The 25026-nt window shown below is 42.6% G+C and overlaps 1 protein-coding gene across 1 annotated transcript; it reads right to left on the minus strand.

Moving 5' to 3' along the window:
* Window positions 1-74: 74 nt before the first annotated feature.
* On the minus strand, window positions 75-24983 carry PITPNA (phosphatidylinositol transfer protein alpha). Its single transcript, XM_029961270.1, has 13 exons — window positions 24561-24983; window positions 24433-24467; window positions 19939-19969; window positions 14495-14640; window positions 13850-13941; window positions 10157-10164; window positions 9194-9268; window positions 8734-8817; window positions 7571-7648; window positions 6548-6658; window positions 4830-4952; window positions 4032-4101; window positions 75-2966 (listed from the first exon to the last, which is right to left on the minus strand). Exons 1-12 carry the CDS (start codon window positions 24981-24983, stop codon window positions 4054-4056), a joined length of 1254 nt encoding a protein of 417 aa, XP_029817130.1. The 3' UTR covers window positions 75-2966; window positions 4032-4053.
* Between the last annotated feature and the right edge of the window lie 43 nt (window positions 24984-25026).

Raw genomic sequence — 25026 nt, forward strand, 5'->3', positions numbered from 1 at the left:
GGGAACCATTCCCCCTCCACCCCCCCCAAAATCCAACCCCAAACCCCCAAAACAAAGGAGGCGGAGGCGGGAGGCTCTGTCTAGTATTTTATTAGATTTCGTTTCCAATATGCCTGTATTGGAAGATTTAGGAGACAAAAAAGGCACAAACTCACATTTAAAGAAACGACGAGATAATCTAACCCTTTCTACAAAGTGTGTTGCCAAAGGAAAAGAGCACGATGAACCCATCGGGACGTGGCGGGAGGCCCAGCGGGATGAACCCAGAGGGGTGTGGGATGTGGGGGGCGAGCAGCCCCACCAGCAAACCAGTCTAACCCAGGCTGGGGTGAGGGACCTGCCTCTAGACCCCCAAACCCACTCTGGATGGGAGTGAAGGTCCCAGTGCATCCATCACCCCTGGACAGACCAGTGGAGGATGGAGCAAGGGTCCCAGCATATACATCCACCTTGGATGGACCAACAGCAGATGGGAGCAACAGTCCTGGCACATCCATCGCCCCTGGATGGGCCAATGTCCCAGGGCCAATCCCGCTGGGAGCCGACAGGTCGAGGGGTTCTTGCCAAAGCTGATGAGAGATACGGCACGGGAACGCTGCGTGATCTTCGCTATGCTCACTAGCAGGAACCAAGCATCGAGACTGAAGGGTCTTTACAGGATTTGTCTATCCCAAGGCTGAGGGATGCTTCCACTTCGGATCAAATTGGAAGGAAAGAAAACACAGGGCAAGGGAGGCGGGGGGGGGGGGTATTCAGGCTGAAGTTCCTGCAGTTTTCCTCCCCCCGCCTCCAAGTTTTTCCACTAATCAGGAAAGCTTTGTGTAAAAGCTCTTACTCTGAAATCAGAGGATCAAAAAAGGATTGCACGGTGGAATGTTACAATCTGCTTCCACGGCGATTAGTGTCATCAGATGGAAAGCCTCTTGGATAACACAAACTGAAAGAACAAGTGTGCTGTGTGTATTCTCAGGTTGCCCTCAAGTGTAAGAATCCCTCAAAACGTAACCAACAAACACGAACAGAAGTCAGTGCATAAATTCTCAGTTAAAAATACTTCAAACTGAAAGAACTCTAACTGGGGCCTACACTCCTAAAAAAACTTCTGGAACAGCTACAGAACATGCCATGAAACATCCTGGTCCCAAATAGCCTCACAGATTAAAATTTAATTTCTTTACCTATTTTACAATAAATTTGTTTTACTTCTGCCTGGTGAGATTGCTAAAAACCCCTCAAACCCCACCCCAACCCCACAGAACCGTCTGAGGTCACTGAGAAGAGCCTGCCAGAGTTACTGGTACAATTCAGAGCTTATTGCACTTAGACATGAGTAAGGCAAAATAACAAACTAAAAATAAAGGGATAAACTGCCCCCTTCCCAGAAACCAAATGCCATCCTCTCCCTCCAGAGCATTCCTATCTTCCCTCACTCTGCAAACAGTTCTGATCCCAGCCCTTGCTCAGCATGGCATGGGATCATTTCAGGATCTCCTGCTTGCAGGAGCAGGAAGGGCTGGAGGAGTTGGTGCATTACAGAATGCTAAAAAGACTCCTCAAAAGTGGTGGTGCACCCACGACTGTTTGGCATTTCAGTATTTCATGTTAGTGCTGCCAAATACAGAAGTGGAAAATAAAGTTATTACTACTAGGGGGAAAAAAAAGAAAAATCAAATATTGTGCCTTAGGGCATTAGCAAAGAAGTAGGATTTTTTCCTCATATTTCTCATATTTAAGAAAGCAGCATTTCTTTGTTCTGCTTAGTTGATTGTCTAAAGCTGTTATCAACATAAGGATAGTTACAGTAAGTACTTGAGTTCATTAAATAAACAGAGCTCTTTACATTAACAGTATCCTTTGTGATTTATAATCACCAACAAATATCCTAGAAAATAACTGCAGGTTTTTGTAAGTTATTTTTTTATAGCACAAAAGCAGATATTTTAGTCAGTCTTGCAATGGGAAGAATATTATTGCTGAGCAGAACCACCACCCCAGGCATCTGGATGTAGCCAGACACCAAGACTTTACTTGTACACCAGCCTTTGCAACATCCCAATTGGTCCAGGGAGAATCACATTATTATTAGTCAGTCACTTCAGCTTTGTAAGTTATGGGAAATCTTGGTAAACAAAGAACCAGGAAGTTGCAACATATGTCAAGAAGGATTTTGTAAGACTGACACACAGCTGGAGGACAACAGAGCTACATGGGCCAAAGGGACCATGGACCCCTAAGTTGAAACTCAACAGGGAAGTGCTGAAGGTCCCAGCACGGGGATGCTGATCACAGCTCCTGGGCAGTCTTTAATCCATGGATGCTAAGACAGAACAAAGTAATGCCAGGCAGGAGCCATGGATCACAACTCATCACAGACCAAGAACTCTCTCTGGCTGCTACTCATTATGTATTCAGATTACCCATCATTAAATATCTCCCCCTGGGAGCAAGAGCCAAAGCAGAGCATTTTGTGGAATCATTTTGCACTCTAAAATACTGACAAGTTTCCCTCTCCAAACAGACATTCAAAGAACGGTGAAGGGCTGGGCAGAAACAAAGGTGGCAGTTTATCCCACATGGGAAAAAAAATTAAAAAAAAAAAAAAGAAAAAGAAAAAATCTAAGTCACCACATCACAAGACTATTTTAGCTAAAAATGTCACTTGGAAATCAAACAGGGCCACATGGAAGTTGGTCTGAACACAATGAAAAAAAGAGGAGGGAGGAGTTGTAAATACAGCGATCTCTAAGTCACACGTCTCCGAGGAGCTGCCTCCTTGGGATACACGTGCTAACACTGGAGTGCTTAGTACCAGACGGTCTATTTGCTCACAATATTAAGGGGCATCTAGAATTAGCTATGGGAGGTTTAAAATCGCCTGCCGATTGGATAGAGAAAGGCTTGATCCAGAGATGGTCCGTCAGTCAAGAGTGTGGATTCCCTGGGCCTTCCTGATGACTGTCTTGAAACTAAAACAAAGAGACAACAGGGAAACATTTTAGAACAACTCTGGAAGAGCAGTGTGCCAAGAGAAGTGTCAGACAACCTTCAGAGAGCAAATGTGAGTCACCAGGCAGACAATGGCAATACAGCCCTGCATCATGACATTGCAGCACGAACCCAGAGTAAATGTGAACGAAGAAGGAAATAAAAACATTGAAGTTGCATTAAAAAAATCATCAGAAATTATCAGAAGACACCCCTTCAGGCACTCCCTCACCTTGCTCACCACCTACCACCAACTAACCAGTAGTTAAGAGAGGATGAGCAGAGGTAAACAGTCAGTGCTCCAGGAGGATGTGGTTCTGCCCCACCCCATTCCTCCCAGGGATAACTAGGATGGTATTTTACTGCCCTAGAAAAGTTGAGGCTAGTTACCTGGACTTCTCAACATAAATGGACAATCTCTTCTTTCTCCTTGCCTTCTTACTTCTCTAACACTATACCACGTTCTTCTACAGTGTCTAAGAAAAATTCACCAAAACCAAGCCCCAAATTGATGACACAATTTAACAGAATAGGAAGAGAACAAGTCAAAAGCATTAAAACTGTCATTGCTGCTTCTCCTGCAGCATGAAGTGTTGCTCCAGGCCTTGGCCCATTAGTAAATACTGCTAACAAGCAATGCAAAAAAATAAATTCCTTGCTAATATTCTTGGAATGTTCAATTGCCAACTGTATCTAAGTATTTGCAGGTCCAACTTCTTTTTTTTTTGAGACACAAAAGTTTCTCTTCAAGTCATGGAAAGTAACACATGCATTACAGAAATAAGAACTGCAGCAAAATCTACAAAATGTTCTAACACATTTTTCTTACACTTCTCACTCAGACATTTCTTCAGAATAGATCTGAAACGAGACAGTAAACTCACTCATCAACCTGTCAGTGAAACGAGTTCACTATAAAAACAATCAATACCACAGATTTGCCTGTCAGAAGCTATAAACAGGATCATTTCTTACATAGACTTTTTGGTTTTTTTTAATTAAATAATAGAGCAATACAGAGTTTGTCAAACTCCCTTGATACCTACAGTGCACAAGGAAGGAGTCATATTAGTCATCTGCAGCCGACATTCCTTTCACTGGATCTTTTTCTCTCATCTGAAAGAGGAAACAATATTTGAGTACACACATGTTATCTCAAAATGTATCAGGATGGAACACATTAAGCTACCTCCTGTATGTAAGACATTGATTATACCTGAGCATCCCAAACCAGTGGTTGTGAAATGCACAGGCAGGCACCATTGCTGGTTAAGCTGCAGGTTGGCTACAGGATTTGGAACCATTATCCAAGGGGCAGAGTGTACTTGAAACTATAATGAAATATCCTGAGGCATGAAGGGAGAGAAGGGTGCAGTGCAGGACACAAATCACAGAACAAGGTTCTCATTATTACCAAACTTGTGTTTCTTAAGAGTAAGAATCCTGTTACATACCCTCACTACCTGCTTATAGTATTTAGAGCTAAAAAACCTTTTACTCAACTGTTTTTTGGCAATGAAGGAGGGCAAAACTGACCATTCAGCTTTGGGTAAAAGCGAACAGAAGATATTAAAGCAGTAAATGAATCACTGACACTCAGACCCTCATTACCTGTGGTTCAATACATTTCCTGGCTCAACAACAAACAGCAGTCCATAATGATCAGAAGGAGATGCCAGCACGATGGAGTCATGGCAAAACCATTCAAACCACACACAGCATGACCCAGATAGCAGGAGGACAGCACACACTCTGCTCTGACAGTGCACCAGTCTTTCCTCTCTACTGTACTGGAGAGAAGCATCTTCTCACACAACCCACACCTGCCCTGCTTTTCCACTGACCTCATCCAGCTGTCTCTTGGTCTCCTCCTCCATCCTACGAATGTCCTCCATAGTCAGATCAACCCACTTATCGAGCCAGCAAAAGAGCTGCCGATGGAAGTTTGTGAAGAGACGCTTTTCTTGCTGCAAAAAGAGGAGGAATAAAACACAAACGAGCTTAGTCACAGGGCAATTACCATGGATCTACCCGGATTGTTACAGTTTTCAGAGATGTGTACACTGAAGAGTCAGCTCTCTCGCCCACCTTTCTATATAGCTGCCACAATTGGAAACTGGAGATAGCTAATTTTTATTCTTTTAACAGAATATCTAATCTAGAGCCTTGAATCCCCAGAGAAAACGCCTTTTTTTTCCCTCAAGCCTAGACAGCAGTCTGCACACTGCATTGAAAGAATTAGTGAATGCTTTAGTAATTTCCTTTGACTTGACAGTATTGTTCTGACTGAAAAAAGTGCTCCAAGTTGGGTTTACTTAGAGCAAAAGAGTTGGTCTGAAGGTGCGGAAAACAGGAGAAACAGGTATTTTTAAAATAATCCTTAAACTTGCTAAAAACTGGAAGTTAGGAAATGCTTTTTTCTTTTGCACTGACCTAAAAAAAAATGCCTAAACTTGTTTTCCACAGCTGAAAACCTTTGTGCAGAGGTAACTAATGTGCACAAGCTGCTTCAGGTTTGAAGCAATTTATTTCCATTTTATAGGAGATAAGCTAGACAAAAGCATTATATTAGACAGGGATATAACATGCCTCTTGGAAAGTCCTCATTAAGGAAGGACACTTCAGTTTTACCCATTATGGTTTCATATCTGATAACCTGCTCTTATCAAAAGCAGCTCGACTACTTTTAACCAAACCTGCAGATGCTCATAAGAAGAAAGGGATTGAAGACACTGCTTTGTTCAGGCCTTTTGTTACACAGGTATTTGAAATCCTGTAGCACCATGGTCCTTCCCCTTTGGAGTTCTCCTTAGATTATATCACCAGAGAATTGCTTTTGCAGAAGCAGCACTGTAGTTTATCAATATTAACCACTGAGAAGTCTCTGTGATCTGAAGGCACTGGTGTTTTATGCACGTGGTATTGCCTGGAGAATCACACACACTGATTCCCAGGTGCAGCATCCTGGTGCAGTTCATGGGTTATGGACTCTGCTACAGAAAAAGCTCTTTTCAGGATACCCATTTTGCTTTAAGTTAATGAAGTTTCCTACCCTCTGCCTGTTTTTCAAGCAGCAGACTAGGAGAGGAAAACATGACTACAGCGCTAGGACTTGCCAGAAAGATCCTCAGCTGATCAGGATCAAATAGCTGAAGCTGTAACTATCCCCCCCAAAAAATGTCTTGCCCCTAAGCAAAGTAATTCTAGTATAAATGGCATCATCTCTTCATTCACAAACCAACTACCAAGTGACTGCAATTCTCAGGCTGATCCATTAAACACTGCAAAACAGCCAATTTACCTTCATACACTGGAGTCAAAAGGGTTCAATAGCCAATTCACAGAAAATCAGCCAGCCCTGCCCTTGGATTAACAACAAATTGAATCCACATTTAACTCATTGCAGGATTTCAGAGGCCCTGACTACACTGCCTAAGGTGATATGACTGGATTTCAAGTTACTATCTCCAGGCAGGACACAATATTAGAAGCTTCTGAGGTGCTACAGCAGGTAGAAGATGAAACGCCCCATTTCAACAACTCTCTTCATGAAATAACTCACCTTCTGTATAAAGTTCTCAACTTTATTTTGCAGGCCCCACCACTTGAACTTGACTGTTACCAGCTTGTAAGCACACATGTATGGACAATCTGACTGTTTCCCCAGATCTTTCTGCAAAGACACAAAGATATTCACATTAAGACTCTGGCCAAGTGTCTCCAGGAAAGCAGCTCCTTCAGTCCTAACTATGAAGTCTTTCCACAATTCCTCGCAATCCTCTTGCATCCTTACACCTTGTTTATCTTTGACTGACTAGTTTTGTCACATCTTCTCTCATCCCTTTTTCAGGGTATAGAAGAGCATGATGAAAATAGACCTTGGGTTTCTGCACAGGTTGCCTTCCCTGCAATTTTGAGAGTGGACTATTCCTTCCCCTCCTCTGTTGTCCATTTTTTCTTCAATTAAAATTATGTCTTTCAGTATTTTCACTGTTATGACACGACTTGGTTTCCTTAAAAGTCTCTTGACAAAGTGTCCTCATCTAAAACATTTTGGAAATAGATTATATCATGAGTCACCCACATAATTATTAAGCCCTAGAGAAAACTCCATAAGGTTTCCTACTTCCTTTTACAGGAGCCATATACAGTCTTCCCAAGTGAATCACATCAGCCTCAGCTTCTGCCAAGTTTGCCTCCTAGAGATCAGACTTGCACACCCATAGCTCCCCAGATCTCATTCAGGGTCCCTTTTAAAGACTAGTATCATGTTTGCACTTGTAGAGTCTTCCCATTCCAAGGATTTCAGTGAAAGGTTAAATACTGCTGGTCATTACTCAGCTATTTCATCCTTGAATTCTCTTGGGTGCACCCCTGGGCTGAACACCAACAGCTCTGGTGATTTCTTGGAACTCATTCTTTGTACCAAATTCCTTTAACTTCAGAACGGATTCACAGCTGAGTTCCCTGTTTCCTTCTACAAAAGTGGATCCAACATTTTACAGATATATCTTTGGCTCCAAGGCCCAGCATCTGTACCTCAGTCATGAGAGCTGATACAGCTCCTGAACTCATCAATACATACCTTCCAGTTGGGACCCAGAGGTCCACGTCCAGTCTTGACAGACTTAAATTTTGCTGGATCTTCTTCTGCCTTGTAATCCTATTGGACAGACCCACAGGATTAAACACAAGTTATCTACTGTCACCCAGCTGCTCACTCTCACAAAGGATGTATTTTTCTGTGCAAAGAACTAACCTCTAACTTCTCTTCTCAAGAGCTACTGTTTTGAGACTTCAACACTAGGTCAGGCACTCTTAAAGGAAACATATTTCTTCCCCCTGTGCTGGTCCTAGACCTTTGTGAAGTGGTATCAAACTGATATGACCTTTGTAAGGCTATCAGAAGATCTGTAACCCCTCAGGATATGTTTCCTGTAACCACTTGTTCTTTGGGAGCTAAACACTGCTGCTCCAGAAAACAGCTACACTCTCTGGAGCTGTGGTATCCAGGATTTTTCACAGCACTGCATCAGTGTGATGCTCACATGCTGCACACTAGAAGACAAGTACAGTCAAACTCGTAGCACCATCAAAAAGAAAGAGGCTTCAGTTATGGTCCTTATTGCACTGGAAATAAGTTTGCAGCATTCAGATGCTATTTATGTTCTACCAATTCATCTTCAGTGGAAAGAAAAGCTAAAATAAGTACCCATTCTGGTTTAATACCCAAGACCAAGTTTGAGAACAGGTACCAAATATGGTATCAAATACTGTTTTGAAGTCGGGAAACTCAAACAACATCCCATTTTCATGCAGTTGGGGTTTTTTTTCCGGTCCAGCACAGAAATATCCCTCACTTTCTTACAGTAACTGTAGTGATTCTTAGAACAAAGTATTAGCTACATGACTTCAAGATATACTTGTGAAGTCATGGGTCAGGTTCAAAAAGGAGGCAGGTTCAGAGAGATCCTGTATGGAAAGGGCAGTGTCATTCCCTGCCAGTCAAACACTCAGCTGCAGTGCTGTAGAACTACACTGTCACATGCACTGTAAGAAGGCAACACATTTTACAGACAGTGCTGACAGAGCTTTTAAAAGAGCTCTTCCTCTAGCTTGCTGGAACTTTTAAGGAATGCCTTCACTTGTCCTGCTACCTGTGACCATTCCTGGGAACACAAGTTGTACATTATCCCTCTTTTAGCACAAGGCCTCCCACACCAGGGAGCTCTTACCCACCTACCATACCTTGGGAAGTACTTGACTCCGATCAGCAATGTCTATATAAATGGCTTCTACACTCTTCCATACCTCTGGCTCCAGTTTATGGACCTGCAGTGAAAGAACAAGACCAATTTAACTGGTTCAACTACAGAACATTCCCATTCTAAGATCATAAAAAGCCAGCAGGAGATGCAGACACCCAGAGCTCCCCTTCCACACACAGAGAGGACACTGTGGTAAACACACAGTGAGAGATCTGCTAAAGAAGCAAAGGTGCTCACACAGAACAAGTGTTTGGGGGCCAATTTTATTCACATATGTGAGAAGCCAAAGGAAGGAGGCTCTGCCTTGCTAGTGAGATAAGCATTTCAAATCCAGGAACACAGTGAATAGATAGTTCCATGCAGCAATTCTCTCATCTAGCACAGAAAGCAGCATTGTGACATTAAAGAGATGAGTAAAATGACATGACACAAGTACTTACATTCTCTTGTGTTCCAAGATCTGATTTATGCCAGGTTTCAATTTTGATCAGGAAGTCATCCTTCATATACTCATTCTGTCATCAAAATAAAGCTTCTTGTTATTCTCAGGATATGTAACTTGTCTTCTTATTAGCTAGATAAGCATTAGGAGAGTCAACTCCAAGAATTATAATTTGACTGGGGTCTCAGGGAATTTCAGAATTCTCTGTAAACACATCATTGCTTTTAAGGAATTAGTGATCAATTAATTTTGCTAAGATCAAATAAAGCACAAGCTGTTCACTGAAAAAACATAAGTTCCATTGTTTCAGTGAAACATTTGGAGTTTACAAATATCTTTTTCTTTAAAGGACAATATCTGTCACTCTTTTCATAGTTTAGAAGGGATAACATAAGTTAACTAGACAGAAACCGTCTTTTCAAAGAGATTATAGATCTAGCACTGAGGACATATTTTGATGCAATTCTTCAAATTAATAACAATATTAAACTGATGTGTTGAGAGCTTTTGACACTGGAAAGGGGAGGGACAAGAAGCACAGTTCTGCCAAGTAAGCAAAAAACTTTCCATTTCTCACTATTACTGTGAGTGGCAAAGGACTTCCAAAGGTAACCCAATCCTCCCTCAAGGGAGCAGAAACAAAAGCACAAGCCAGTGAAACACTCAGCATGTAAAAAGGAAATATCAAATTCAGAAGACAGATCACTCAAAAAGGACATCCTGGCATGGGCTAAGTGCCTTTTCCTCAGTTTCCCCAGGCAGTGGTACATTCCCATTTGTAAAGCTGAGCATTGCTGCAGCACAGACACATCCCTGTCCCTGGTCACAAAGTGTTGGGAAGGGGGGTTAATCTATGTGATCTTACAGTGATAAAAGCTGAAGTGCCTTTAGCTAAAGAGCTTCTTATATCCAGAACATTTCAGGCATTATTCCATAGATCATTAGTAAAAGCAATACTTACTGTAATAACTGGTCCAAGAAATCAACACATGAAAAGAAAGAGATACAGTACTTTAGTGAAAAAAGACTGTACAGCAACCACTGCCCTCCTCCCAACTATCAGCAACACAGGGGCAGCTTCAGCTTCCCAAGGGGCTGCAGATACTACTGAGTTAAAAAAACATGGAAGTAGTTAAAAACCAGTGAAGTTCACCTCCTTCTCCTCTGGAAATTCTCAGGCTTGGAGAAACCCAGAGGAGCAGCAATTAATTATGTACTTCCACTTGTGCTCCCTGGACTCCAGCCAGCTGGATGAGAAGATGGAATAAGTATGTTCAGCTGACGGCATTTTACCAATCCTTTCTCAGCTTGCAGATAAGAAACCTCCCCATAGTTCTGGAGCAAACACATGCTGGATTTCAGGGCAATGAAGACCTCACTGTTCCTGCACGGGGTAACCAGACCCTCTGCATCTCTACTGCTCATGGTAACCAAACTCCCCGGACAGGGAGGCTCAATTATTCAACACAGAAAAGCCATTAAAGATCCTGTAACAGTCAGCATCTGTTCCACCTGAGCCATCAGGGCATGTTAGCAATTCTACTCAAGACTAAGGAAGTCTGAAGCTGGAGTGGAACTCTGCTGTTCTGTACTGAAGTTTAACATGAGGGCTTTATTAAAGAGCAATTTGGTTTTAAAGGTACGACTGCAATTTGTGAGTTTCCAACCCAACATCCTGTAGACAGTTACCATCCCAAATCACCCACCATGCACATCCAGCTTCCTTAATTACCTACTGCTGGGTCTTGGATTGTTCCAACCCCCCAGCAGTCTGAAAATTGCTTTTTACAGCAATTTTACAGAAGGCAAATTATTTAGACTGACAAGTTGGGGTGGAAGGAGAGAACAAGGAAGCAGAGCTGAGGCTAATTCTTAAAAGGCTGAACTTAATCTCAAAGAACATTATTTCTGCAGGAAGTAGGATTTTTTTCCTGCTAGTGCCAACAAAATAATGCATAAACCAGCAATAATTATAAATCAGGGCCTTCCCACCTTCCTGTGACTACGTACCATGACTACGCAGCTGCTTTAAAACAGGTTCCTTCACCTTCTTAATTTCTTCCCTGTGGGGAAGACTCCTCATTTGTAAAGCAAACAAATTAATCTCTTTAGAAATGTCCATTGAAACTTAGATGCTCAGCTTGTTACAAATTAGGACTTGCTCTTGAGGTGTTACAGCAACAGCTCCTACACATTTCAGCTGAACTTGTAACTTCTCACTTTCTCGACATTTGGCCACAGGCCACATTTATACTCAGAAGAGTGGAGCACACATCAAATTGCTTTTCTAAAAACATTTAAGCAACATTACATCAGACTGCAGAAAAGACCCAAGAACACTGTTCTCCTTGGCACAAGCCCACAGGTATAACTATCAGACAATCCTTATCACTTTTTACTGTAGAAGTTGTGAACGCACACAACAACGATCTCATTTACTGCTCATACTCTCAAAGGAGCTAAGCAAGGCTTCCACTCAAAGTATATAAAACCAACATATTACAGCACAAACAAGTGTGCAGAATTGCAGGAAGTTATAAACTAGGCATTTAAATCCCCTCAATCTGCAGGACTGCTTTGATAATGGCACATAATATGCATATTAAAGTAATAATTGAGCTTTTCGGGGAGATATTGGGAAATGTAAGAAGGATGATCTTATATAATAAAAACAAAATACCATGAGGCACAATTAACTAAAAGTGCTGCTTTTTTTCCAGTTTAGAAGGCTCTGTGTAATAGCTGATGTGCAAGCAAGCAGTGCCTCAGGGAGCAGCACACTGACACCCCCTTGATCCGGGAGGACACAGGCACAAACACCAGGAACTCCTACACTCAAACCAGGCTTAGCTCTTACTGTGTCCCTGGCCCTTAAATTCCAGACTGGTGAGAGGGATGAAAGCCCTGCCACTCACTGTAAGTCAGAAAGGCATTTTGTGCTGCCCAAAGACTCACATGAAGCCATCCAAGGGCTTCTCACGTACTACCAGAACACCTGAGAGCATCCCAAAGGAAAATGGTAAAGCACAAGGAATCCTACAGCACATCCATGGGTTCTTCCCTCCTGCCCAATACCAGCAAGGGAGGGTTTCAGCAACTTTTCTGAGCTTTTCTTGATTCATGTCAGGCTGGCAGATTCTCTAAACAGATTTATCAGCCTCCGCATCAAAACTGCCTTCTGCTCCAACCCCCACAACAAAGCCCTTTCTATCTCATATTATATTGCTGTTTATTACAGTTGAGGATTTTTTGGGGCTTTGTTATCATTTCTAGCATATCAAAATCTGAAATTTCTTTGACTGTGTTGGAAAGTCTCGTACTTGATTTTAGCATCGCTTTTTTCTTTTTATTTTTACTTAAGTAGAATTTTAGCAGTGGGTAACTGAAGGATAAGCAGGTAGGAGTGAAAAAACAAGTAACTCCACACCTTTGTTTCAGAAATTGGTGGAGAAGGAAAAGAGGAGGAGGAGGATAAAGCAGACATTTAAATCAGTTCAGTGTGCTTAACATGGAAAGAAGCTAGACATTTACTAGAGCATTTAAGTAATATGCAGCAAGAAAACTGTGTAAAAATTAGAAAGGTTGCAAATAACTTTGTTTCCGCATCTTGAATTATGTGACACATTAAAAATGTATCGTGTAGTTGCTCACAGTATCTGAATTTTGTATTTGAAATATGCATTCCACAAGACTGCTACATGTAAGTTCACATACTGAAGTAACACCATCCTGTCCCACTGCAAAGCTTTTTCCTTCTTTTAAAACACTTCATTTAAAATTCTCTTAAGTAAACTGTCGAAAAATATTTTTTTCTATATTGAGTTTCAAGTACAGTTGGAATTTTTAGGTTTCTAGTTCCCATAGCAACTGTACCACTACCAACTAGCAGAAAATTAATCCTTCAAAGATACAAACAGCATAAAGCAGCCAAAAGCACTACAGAAGTTTGGAGGCAAAGTCAAATTTTCAGTTCCTACAGCAGCAAAGATCAGAAAAACAGTAGTGGTTAAACACTGTGGCTGGTAACTTCAGTAAAATACTAAACATTCCTGTAGAAAATGAGTTTGATGTTATTTCACCACTTTATTAAGCTTCCAGAGCCTCACCCCTGCCTTACACATGGATTCACTTCATGCTTGTTGGATGAGATTTGGACAACTGTGTCAAGCAACTGTAGCATTACCTGCTCAGCCTTCACCAACTTCAGATCCTGCAACTGAGCAAACACCATCCCATAACACCTGCTCCCTTCAAACTGCACTAAGCAAGAGCCAACTGAGATCTGCCCTGTTCCCCTCTTGCATCTTCCACTGTTTTTCCCACCTGGCTACACCTGCACTTGAGTACATAAAATCATCCCTCATATTTATTCCATTAGTGTTACACATCTGTTCCCTTAGTAGGACTGATATGTTCCTCAGTCTGTTCTTTTCCCCTGTCACTCAGCAGCAGCACAACAGACAAGGGCACTTCTTTTAAGTCCTCATATTTTGCTTTTCCTGACCACAGAAAGGTGGTAGAGAACAGAAATCCAAGATTTAAGAGCTGAAACAGCTTCCATGCTGGTTGCTTCCTTCCTTATCCCCTCCTACCCTCGTCCCCACCCTCAGAAACCAAAAAGCCAGAATCCAACAGTCCTTCCTCAGGCACTCACCAGTTCTGCAGTAGGGGTAGGCATTCCATGCTTTTTCATGTATATTCAGAGCTCCTTCAGGGGCCAGCATTCTCACAAATGTTGGCACCTTGCTGCAGAATTTGGAAATAGGAAGAAAGGCATTGATAAGGACTTCATGTAATGAGAGCTCTGGCCCAGACACTGTGAGACAGGCAGGACATCACCTGGAATGCAAATGCTAGAAATATGCACTTGGGCACATTGGTGGAATTTGTAGAGTTCTCCCCACCCCCAGTACAATGTTTTCTAGAGATGCCAAACTGGACATGTTAATACAAACCTTCTTTACATAATAAAGGATATAAAAAAGGAGAAAAAAAATATCAGAGGCTGAAAGCAGGTTGAAATCTAGGAGGTATTTTGCTCTTTAGCCAAATTCAAGTATGAAAACATGGGGTAACAGGATCAGACTTGCTTTGAAAAGCTCAAAGCCAAATTTTCTAGGGACAACAGCCACGTTTACAGGGGTGGGTAGGTGTACCAGTAATGCTCACTGCCAGTTGCTGTTACACTCCTGCTTGTCTTTCAGCCTTTACATAATCTGTGATTTACAGTTGGTGCAACCCTATTGCAGCTTCTTCCAGTTCCTCTTGCCCAGCTCTGGGAGTACAGTGCTTCCCATACCTCTGTAAGTGGTAGATCTTGTGTGTGTACTGCCCACGCTCTCCATCTCTTTCGTAGGGCTCGTTCACCAGGACCTCCACTCCTTCACCTCCTCCAGTTTCATTTTTACTGGCTTCTGCCACAGAATACAGCTGCCCCACTTGATACTGAGGAAGTTAAAGACACAGTATTATGACAGCTATAATTTAGCAGAAGTAATAACTTCACCAGATGATGCCAAGGACAAATTCATTACCTGGGGAAAGGGCAGAGAAAAGGACACTCACTTGTACAGCTAGATAAGAAGCTCATTTAATCTCATTTGATACAGAAAACTTGAGTGGTAGTTAGGAGGAAAGCACTGCCAACAAAATAGTTACCTTTAACTCTTAAATCTCAAGCTCCAAACCAACACAAAATCAGGAGAAAGCAGAAAAGATTAAAGGAGCATCAGGATAACATTTAAAGAAAACACAGATGAATTCAGGAATACTGTAGCAAAATCCTTTGTTTTCACTCTTTTTGGGACAGGTGTCCCAGTTGTTCAAGTCAAATGGAGAGTAAAGCACTGCCAGTCCTGAATCAATAAGCACACAGTACTGCATCCACAAGAGTCCTGGGGAACTTCACACAAAGTTTTTTTACAAAATGCTGTCACTGTTCCCCCTATTATTTTTCCTATGATCCTTGTTTTGGCTTGTGGGTTTTTTCTGTATCACACTTCCTCTTAGCCACAAGTTTAAACCACTAACAGGGAGAGCACAGAATTACAACATGCAGTAAAATTTTTATCCTAAGATTATTTTTCAGTCTCTTACTGACACTCACTTGGCACATTATTTGCCAGAAATCACTCAAACCACTTGATACTATGCAGTTGCTTTCATAAGAGGCAACTTGCACAAATGTTTCACAGGGAAGAGCAGAAGAAAAACCAAGAACATGAACAAAAGAGAACATTCTTCTCTGCATAAGATGTTAAGATTAATACACTCTTGCCTCTAGTAGTTACAAAAGGGGATGCAGAGCTCAAAAGAAACATGATCAAATGAAGAAAATTCACTCAGGTCTCTCTGAGGCAGAGTTAGATGAGCAAAGTTTGAGGATGAAGAAGTTACAGCACTAAGTCAAAAGGAAGTGTTCTAACTTAAAAGAGTTAAGTCTTCAGAACTCTTAAGCAAGCAAAACAGCAACTGTTGCCAAAGGCAACAGAACAGAGAGGCAATCTGAAAGGGTAATCCACAAAGTGTTTGGCATCAGAAGTGCAATGACTTAAAAAACCCCAACCAAAATCAAAAAAACCTCCAAAACATAACTACAAAGCAATGGAACACTGTCTAGGCCGTCTTCTGCAGCACAGAGCTCTGCACCAGAGTCAGGAATAACACTTAGCACACTGAAACCCAGCCTGGAAAAGTGGAATACAACCCAGAAATACTCCACTGGGCTGGTACATCTTCAGCAACGACGGAAGATTTCTACAGTTGTTAAATTTTGTTGTCGGAGTATCCAAAATAACAACAGCTCCCGAGCTCTTTGGTGTTTTGTACCATCTGGGGCTAACAAAGACCATGGAAACATTTATTCCTACTGGAAGAGCAGCTTTGCTGGATCTCTCCAGAAGGTGCTGGCCCAGGTTATATGAGCAGCCCTTGCTTGGCTGGACAGTTCCTGCACTGGCACAGCAGGTTGGGTTTCAGTCTGGATTCTGGGCTGCAATACAAGGTCCTGACTTCTGACATTTCACACACCACATTGCTTTCCTTATGACTCCCTACATATGATCCATACAGAAAAGAATATTCACCTCCCTCCAGAAGAGCAAAACATGAAGAGTTGTGAAACCTTAGAAGCAAAGTTACTTTAGCACGGTTAGAGTCACACATTCATAGTGAAGAGTTTGTGATGAGTTTGATAAATACAGTATTAGAGGGAAGGATGGAATGGCTGTGACTGGTTTGCAGCAGGTCCCAGGACAGGTCTCCAGGGGTACAAACTAATTCCTCTTAGTAACAATCTCTTATTCATTCCTTCTCCCTTTCAAATATGTGGGTCAAAGTTCACACACTAAGAGGATAAACCCTTTGGTTTAACATCTTCACCATTTAAACTTCCCTGTTATTTCTGAGCCTTTAATCGTATTGATAAAAAAGCCCAAATAAAACTGTCCCAATGAACAAATCCCACAGCATCTGCCTGCAAAGGTTAACAGAGAAACAGATCCTGGCTCCATGAATCTGGACTCCAGACAACTCTAGATAGACCCATCCTTGCAGATCTGAGAGCTCCAAAATAACCTTCTCCTCTTCTGCAAGAAATCATCCCTCTTGATCTGTGTCACAACACCTCTTATATAGCTGACAGGATATCTTCATTACACCAAAACTCTTTTAGAAGGCCTGATTTCAACACAGCCATCTCCAAGAACAGTTGTTTTCCCCAAAGCAGCTTTGAACACAATTAATAAATAAGATTCCTCTGCGTTTGGCAAGCTCCTTCCCATGTGAAAGGAACAAAGAGGCAGCACAGAATGTGTACACACAGCTCTAATCCATACCAGAATTTCGGTGGCAGCTGGCACGACACCCACACAGCCGCTCAAGTCCACGCTCCCAAAGTTGGCACCACACAACACAACGTTGGTCAGAGTGTGAGAGCAAAGGTTGGCACCCAAGATACAACAGGTGTTTTCCTTTTGGTCCCTGAAGTGGGACAATGTATAAAACACGGGAATGCAGCTTGCAGCCCGCACTTGAGCAGACCACATTTTGGCAGAGTTTCCTTGTAGAAGACAGTCTGCTACAGTCTAACTCCTACATCCCAGCCTTCAAGTTTTAGTCATCACCAGGGCTTCTCTTCCCCTATTTTATTCCCATCTTAGCAGTTATTTGGCTAACTAGTCAGCTTTGATCTCCTCAGTGCCCTCCTAATCACTAGTTTTCCCTTGAATTCCGTACTATTGGTTAAGCTCCACTTGCCAGGGGTGAGGAGACTGAACACAGAATCCTCAGCATATCACAGAACCACACTGAAGGCTCTGTCAACCCTTTGATGATGCCCCAAAGTTACAACTAATTTCATTCCCTATTTTACACATTGGCATCAGACTTTTGTCAACAATCTGCATGCAGAAGGTGTGAACTCTTATGTCTTTGGAGCAAAAATGGCCCATATTGAAGTGAAATCAGAAGTCCTCTTGCTAGCCAGAAATGCTTAATGAACAGCCACACAGTCAAGAGCCATAACAAGCCTCCAGAGCCCTATTTAAGAGTTTTGTACACAAGGAAATCCTTGAAAGCAATGAAGTTTTAACAGCTGGTTTGTAGTACAGACATAAGTGTGGTGACCAAGTGATGCACAGATGTGTCAGCATCTTTCCACACAGGAAGGGAGTGAAGCAATAAGTAGAGCAGTAGTCATCCTCTGAGTCAACACTGGAAATAACCTTTCTTCTTAAGCACACCTTTAACACTGTCAGGTCACCCAAGTGCATATGCAAAGGTAAGTGAACTTTAGAACTCTTTCCACTCATGGAATTGGCTCCTGAAGTCTGGTCTATCATGGGAAAAACACCAGACCTTGAAATGAGGCATCCCTCAGGGACATGGTGACGCTACACAGATTTCAGGAGAAATTAAGTTTGGTCAAGTTGGGGATCTATTTGCAATCCAAGCACTGGACCCAGGGTAGAGGAACACACCTCCTGAAAACAGATAACCCCGGGGCACCCTCAGAAAAGGAGGTTGCTCGAGAGCAACAGATTCACTTACAGCCCAGAAGCTCAATGCCCCACCCAGGCAGCCCACACACAAGGCTCAAACGTGCCTGGCACTGAACAGCCACAGAGGGAAAAGAGCACGGCCAGGGACTCGCTTTAACTGGATGAAGGCTAATCCTGGTATCAGAGAACTCAGAAAAACCCTGGGTTGGGTTCCATCCAATCTAACCCCCTCAAAGAAACAATTTCTATACTGACCTGCATATTCTTTTTACACAGCTTGATACCAAGGAGCCATATCACTACCAGGCAGGTTCCTGTTATTCAGGCTGAGGTCTTCTGTCCACTGGGCTTGAGTACCTTGCCATTTACCTTGTCTAACCTGCAAGTTTGCATCCTTTGCTTACTTGGTGAAGGTTATCATGTTAGTCCTTCCTTTGACAAGGACTTCCCCACACAAATAGCACTCAGGCACAATAAAAGACTCAAACATTCCTACTGTAACACTTCAGTCTGACTTCTGTTAAAACTGCTTGAAACAGATGAATGCAGAAAGCATAAAAGCTACAGGTAGGGAGCTGGCAACAGACAGACTTCTGGCATTATAACATAGATCTAAAATCACTCTCTGATCAGAGGCCCAGACTTTCCATCAGCATGTGATGCCTGTCATAGCAGACTGATCCACAGGAACAAGAAACTCAGTTCAGACACTGCTTTTGTTTTACTAGCCAGCCCCATGGCTGCAGGAATGCACCACACCAACTCCTAAACTGTGTTCTGTCGAAAGAGTAGAGTTATAAAAGGGATATGCTTAAAACAGTGCTGCCATGAGCCAGCCCACCACTGTCTACGCCACAGTAGCTGCTATATTCAGAGGAAAGAAAAATGAACAAGAGTGCTGTTATCACAGCTCTCCTCAAGAGTTAGAACAAGCTCTTGATCAGAGCTCACAATCCTAAGGCTTACAGCCAAGGATCACAAGAAAAAAAAATACATCCAGAAGAAATCTACTGCAGATGTCCTGTAGATTCTGCTAGTATGAAGGTTAAAAAGTTCAAAACATTTATATTGTGAGATTGTCTGTAAGAGTGGTGTTCAGTCAGAAGGGAGGAAGGAAAGGCAAGCTGCAACTCAGAGGAAAGAACAGGGAAACAGCCATTGACTCTGCACAGCTACTCCATGGCCAGTCTGGTGATCAAAATCACCACACCCATTATAAACTACACTTCTTCTCTCAATTAGAGCTTTACCTAAACAAAAAGGAAGTTTTCTGTTTGTAAGAGCTAGAGAGGACAGGTCTTAAAGAGTCCTAGGAAAGATATACACAATCTTTTTTTTTTGCTAAACCAGCCTCATAAATCAGGAGAAATTCTTGATCTTTGCCTACAAGTTTAAAAACAAAGAGCTCCAGCAACACACAGTTCAAAGGGTAACTTAAAATTGTACTGAAGCTTCCTCTTCATGTTAGAAAAGTAAAGAACAATAGTACTAATCAAAAGGAAACTGCACTTTAAAATAGTCTGTCAACTCTAGATTTATAATCAGCATATCTGAAAGTATAAGAGATCAGTGCCCTCAGACTTTAATTTGGTCAAAATGATAGCGAATGAATTAACAGCTCACAGGGGTCCTGAAGACAGCTATATCCTTCTCTTGCATGTTCCAGTTTTTGTTCATACAAACTGCTTTGATCACAAGTTTATTTACAGTCCTAAAGAAAGGAGGCAAGAAGAAAAGAGCTTACCTCCTCCACAGACACAGGCAGGATAACGCGGCTGAAAGGGAACACAGAGACAGAATGTTAACAAATATCCCAAAATTTACACAGCACATTCCTCACAGCAATGGCTGCACAGCTCTACCCTCCACCCAGTATTTCAGCACCCACCCAGTGCTACCATCCCTAGCTCTTACTCTTTAATCCCAAGACTATTTATACAATAACCTCAAAGAGAACCAACACGAGATGGGGCATAATTGCAACCCTCTCCTAAAACTCTGTAATTCAACAGACCCTCCCCTGTGATACCTCACTGGCCTACAAATCTAGGCAGCACCAACACAGCCGTGTGTTCCCTCTCATCCATCCTTTCAGCAGTCACATCTTATTTCTCATCAAGCTGCTGCAGAGGGTTGCTCTGGGCCTCAGCAATTCTGCTGAGCTCTGCCACAGCCACAAGGCACTGCACTGTTTGCTCACATGTCCCAAAGCAGCAGGAAACAGCCCTGAAGACAGAGCAGAGGGGAGGCTTTCTCAGAGCTCACTGCACAGGAAGGTGCTGCCACTTCTGTACGTGAGTCACTTCTTTTCACGTGGTGGTTTCCTGAATGCTTCTTAGAATTGACTGACTGGACAGCAGAGCAAAAACTGCCAGAAATCACACTGAGGTTTTTTTGAAAAAGAATGAATGTAAAGCTGACAAAAATGCACATGTGTTGAGGCCTTTAAAAATATTTAAAAATATCTGTCTAAAAAAACTAGATTTGTATTTAACTTCTGATGCTGAACAAGGAACCAATGCAAGATACAGACGTGAAATGGATACAGCTACTGTGGGTGGAAGAATTCCCAATTCTTTGGGAATTAGCCTCAAAGAAACTAGGACATAATGGGATCAGGAAAAAAAGTCCTCTTTATTAGCAAACTGATTTTTAAAAAGCAGTACTGGTGAAAATTGAATTATTTTTTTACATATTGCCAGCAAGACACCACAAGAACAAACTGCAAGAGAGGCAAAAGTTTACAGATTATGTAAGATTACTTATGACAGCAATGCTTTATGCTGGCTGCAAAGTACTGCAGAAAGAGCTACTGAGAACTGCAGATGAAGTTCCGTGTCAATAAAAGCAGAATAATGCACTACAGGCACTTGTTTTCACCAAACACATGGAGTTACTGAGCCCCAAATTGGCTATTGCCAACAAATATCTTGTGTCTTTATGAAAAAGCATCTGGAAACATCAGTTCAAAAGTAAACCCAACATCACAACAAACACACACAAAGAGACAATTATGTCATTACAATCTCTCGTGTATCGATGTCTTGAATATTGCACATAGTGCTGATCACCTCATCTCAAGGAGGATAAAAAAACAAGTGAAGGAAGGGAAAAAAGATAATTGGAAATGGGAAAAAGCTTCCATGGGAGAAGAAAGCAGTTAGACCTGGCCTTTCCAGCTTGGGATCAAAAACAGCTAAAGGGTTCAGGTATGAAAGACCACAAGAGATCATGAATGGTGTGAAAAAGTGAATGGAGAAGGAACAGTGGCTGTCTTACAACAGAGCAATCAGTAAGCAACAAATTTTAGACCAAATCAAGTGTACTTCTTTACATCATGTCTACTGAAGTCGTGGGATTCCTTGCCAGACATGGAAGTGTAAGCAATTTTTAAATGGGATTTGATCAAGTCATGGAAATCCATATGCCACTTACTGGTAGGATACACTGAACAACAATCGTTGTACTCACTATTATATATTGTTTCCTGAAAATATCTGCTAAAAGGCAAGATGGAAGAGGATCTTTGGTCCAATTCAGTATGGTGTTCCTTACATATGGGAGGACAAAAAAAAGGAAATGGATTTTCATGACATTAGGTCAGTTACGTGGATAAAACTGCAGTAAGAATGAAAAGAAGGACAGGATGATATGTAAAGGTGAAAGATCAAGAAAAAGGGAAAAAACAGTGGTTTTGGAATGGAGTTCAAATATTTGTCTTTAGAAAACCTGGTGTAAAAACATTGATGTAGGCTAATGAAATTCCATTTAGGAAACTGGAAGACACTAGATCTGAATATTTATCTTAGACTCTAATGTTCATCAACAAAGAAACAGAAACACAAACAAGTTCAATGGTTTACAATTTGTTCAGCAAGCCAAGAACGCAGGAGTGAATAACACTTATAGGTAGTCAAGTAATAAAGAAGGAGGAGGGAAGACTTCTCAAGAGGATCTGGAGGAAAAGCTTCACAGGAGCAGCAACGGGAACAAAAATTACTAAGTTTAAGACAGAACTCGCTCAACTTATGAGAAATTATACAATGTGGTTGGCCTGAAAATGGTGAGGAACAAACATTTAAGATCCCTCTCAGATTAAAATCTGTCTCAAATGGCAGCAAAGGGAAGTACAGCTGCAGAGAAGGTCAGTGCCATCATCATCACTTCACAGGAAAGGGAAGTGAGTCTCCAGACTCTGATTCTCCTCAAGCTCTTCTGATGCAGCTTAAAGGAGAATAAGGAGAGCAAGCAAGGCTTCAACCAGCATTTACCAACCCTGAAACCAAAAACATGCAAACAAGTGAACAAAATCCATGCAGCTCATCTGCAGCACGGATGGGTAGAAATAAAAGGTAAGTCTGAAAGTCTGATAGGACATCAAACGAAAAGTTAAAGCCATCACTGCATAACCATCAGGACAGGAATCTGCACAAAAATGATGATACAGACTGACTGACAGTAAAATATGTGACATCAGGTTTTTGTTATATTGCTCTATATCTGTAATGTCTCCTAAAATACCTGTGGAGCAGATAATAAAACCCATCTGATTGAGTAGGGAGAATGTTGACAAGGGGTCACAGAGATGGAAGAATAATCTGTTCAGATGACATGCAGTTACAGACCACTTATATTTTTACCATCTACACTAGGTGGGCTGTAAGGTACCTGTATGCAGTGTTTGGACAAGCAGAACTAATATAAATAACAACAAAACAGTCATAGCAAAGTACTTCAAATAGCCAGCTCACACCAAAAACAAGTGGTTTCTATATGCCTTAAACAACTGCTTCCCGGAACAGGAGATTTCATCAACAAACATCTCAAATAGGATGTAAAATGGGCAACTTCAACATACAACATCAAGGAAATACATACCAGAACCAATACAATGACACAGCTCAGAATGTGCAACCCTTAGAGACGGCTGGGAATCCCAAGAAGTGAAAAATAGATGCTCATTTCAAAGCACAGCAGCAACCTTGACTGTCCTTAGAGCCACATATGTCTTACTAAGGACACAGTGAAGGGAAGAAAGGGAACAGAGCAATGTAACTAATGACAACATTTAAAAGGTTTGTTGGCCCTTCTGAAAATAGAAATGGAAGCCTGTAAAAAGAAACAGATGTAGGAATTCTGGTTTTTTAACCTCTAGTCTTAACGTTTACACTTCACATCTTGTTTCTGAAACAGGCAGTGTGAAAGACCAGTAGACGTGTTGATTTGCTGAGGTAAATAATAGAGTAAAACGACTTTTGGAAGTGATGCTCATCAAAATGAACTGTTCATATGCTCAGAAATCTGAAAATTCCAAGGACAGATGATCCCACCTTTACAGCACAGCTCCCTGGCAATGAGCTTTACTGTGGTACAGGGCAAGTGGCTGTGAGCAGAAGCATGAAAAAGATAGAAAAAAACGAGCCAAGGTGCTGTAAGAGGGAAAGTAGTAAATTCATAGGAAAATATCAACAAAACAGAGGTTATAGAACGAGTTAATTATATTTTCATGCACCTGAAACTAAGCACTTAGCCCAGGTTTCTGTCTGTTATCCAGTTTAAGGCTACAGAAGGTAACAATGTCTCTGTGTTACAAAGAGCAGTCCTGCTGCTGCTCTTGAATTCTACACTCCTATTGTTGGATAAAAATAGCAAGGGTTTAAGGACTGGGGGAAAAAAAGTTAATCAAGTTTAAAGACCAGTACAAGGATCAGTACAACTCTCAATATAGTTTTAATATTTAAATCCAACCCATGGTCCATAATCTGGCAAAGTAATTACTATAAAGAGGGCACAGTCATGTAGGTAAATGTGTCTAAGAGAAGACCTGAAAACCTAATTTATCATTGGGATCACTGATATATCCTACAAAGGGGAGAGGAAAATATAAACAGAAAGCCTCTTCCATCAGCCAAAAGGAGTTTAAAATGATGGAATGCACTCAACTTAAGAATGCACTTGAGTTAACCTTAAGAATTCAGGGAAGAACTACGTGCAGCAGTGTGCAGAGCTTGAAGACACCCAGCCAAAGTGCACCGCTCCAAGAGCATATTCCACGTTAGCAAGCCCAAAGCTGCTGAACCGAAGGCTGCGAAAAGCAACTGTGACTAATAGTTCCACACCCTCGCCTGTCTTCCACCCCTTCAACCCCATCGCGGGGCAGAACAACCGCAGCAGCCTCAGGGTCAGCAAAGAACTCCAAGGGCCGGTTTCCAAACATCCCGAAATATTCTGGCGCTACCTTATTCCAGGAGCTTCTCGTTGGGGACTCCACAGCTAAAGGCGGGAGGGGACCAAACCCAGCCTCGGCACCTGGCCCCGCTACAACGAGCAGAGAGAGGGGCCGAGACGCCCCGGCCTCCCACAGACCCCCCACGGAAACCACCGGGGCTGACACTCCACCGGTGCGAGGCCCTCGGCACCGGGGCACCGGGAACAACCCACAGCCCACCGCCGGTGCGGGGCCAAGGGCTCCGGGGGGGGGGGGGGCCCCGCGGAGCCGCCGAGGGGCCGAGCGGACCCGGGCCCGCCGGCAGCCGCGGCCCCCGCCCCGCCGTGACCTTCACTGCCGCCCCCACCGGCGCCGCGGCCCTCACAGCGCTCCCCTTCCCTCCTCCCTTCCTTCCCTTCCCTCCCGCGGCCGCACTGCGGGGGCCAGCCCGGGCCGCCCACCCGCGGCCGCCCGCGCCAGGCCCGGAGGTGACCGGAGGGACGAAGAGGGGCCGAGGTTGGGAGGGAGGGGGGGGGTAGCAGCGGCTCCCCGCCGCACTCACTATTCCTTGATGAGCACATGGCGGTGCCGCCGCGGCCTGCCGGCCGGGCCCCCGCTGAAGGT

This window comes from Manacus vitellinus, unplaced genomic scaffold (assembly GCF_001715985.3).
Source record: "Manacus vitellinus isolate BGI_N305 unplaced genomic scaffold, ASM171598v3 scaffold_32_pilon, whole genome shotgun sequence".
Classification (NCBI taxonomy): Eukaryota; Metazoa; Chordata; class Aves; order Passeriformes; family Pipridae; genus Manacus; species Manacus vitellinus.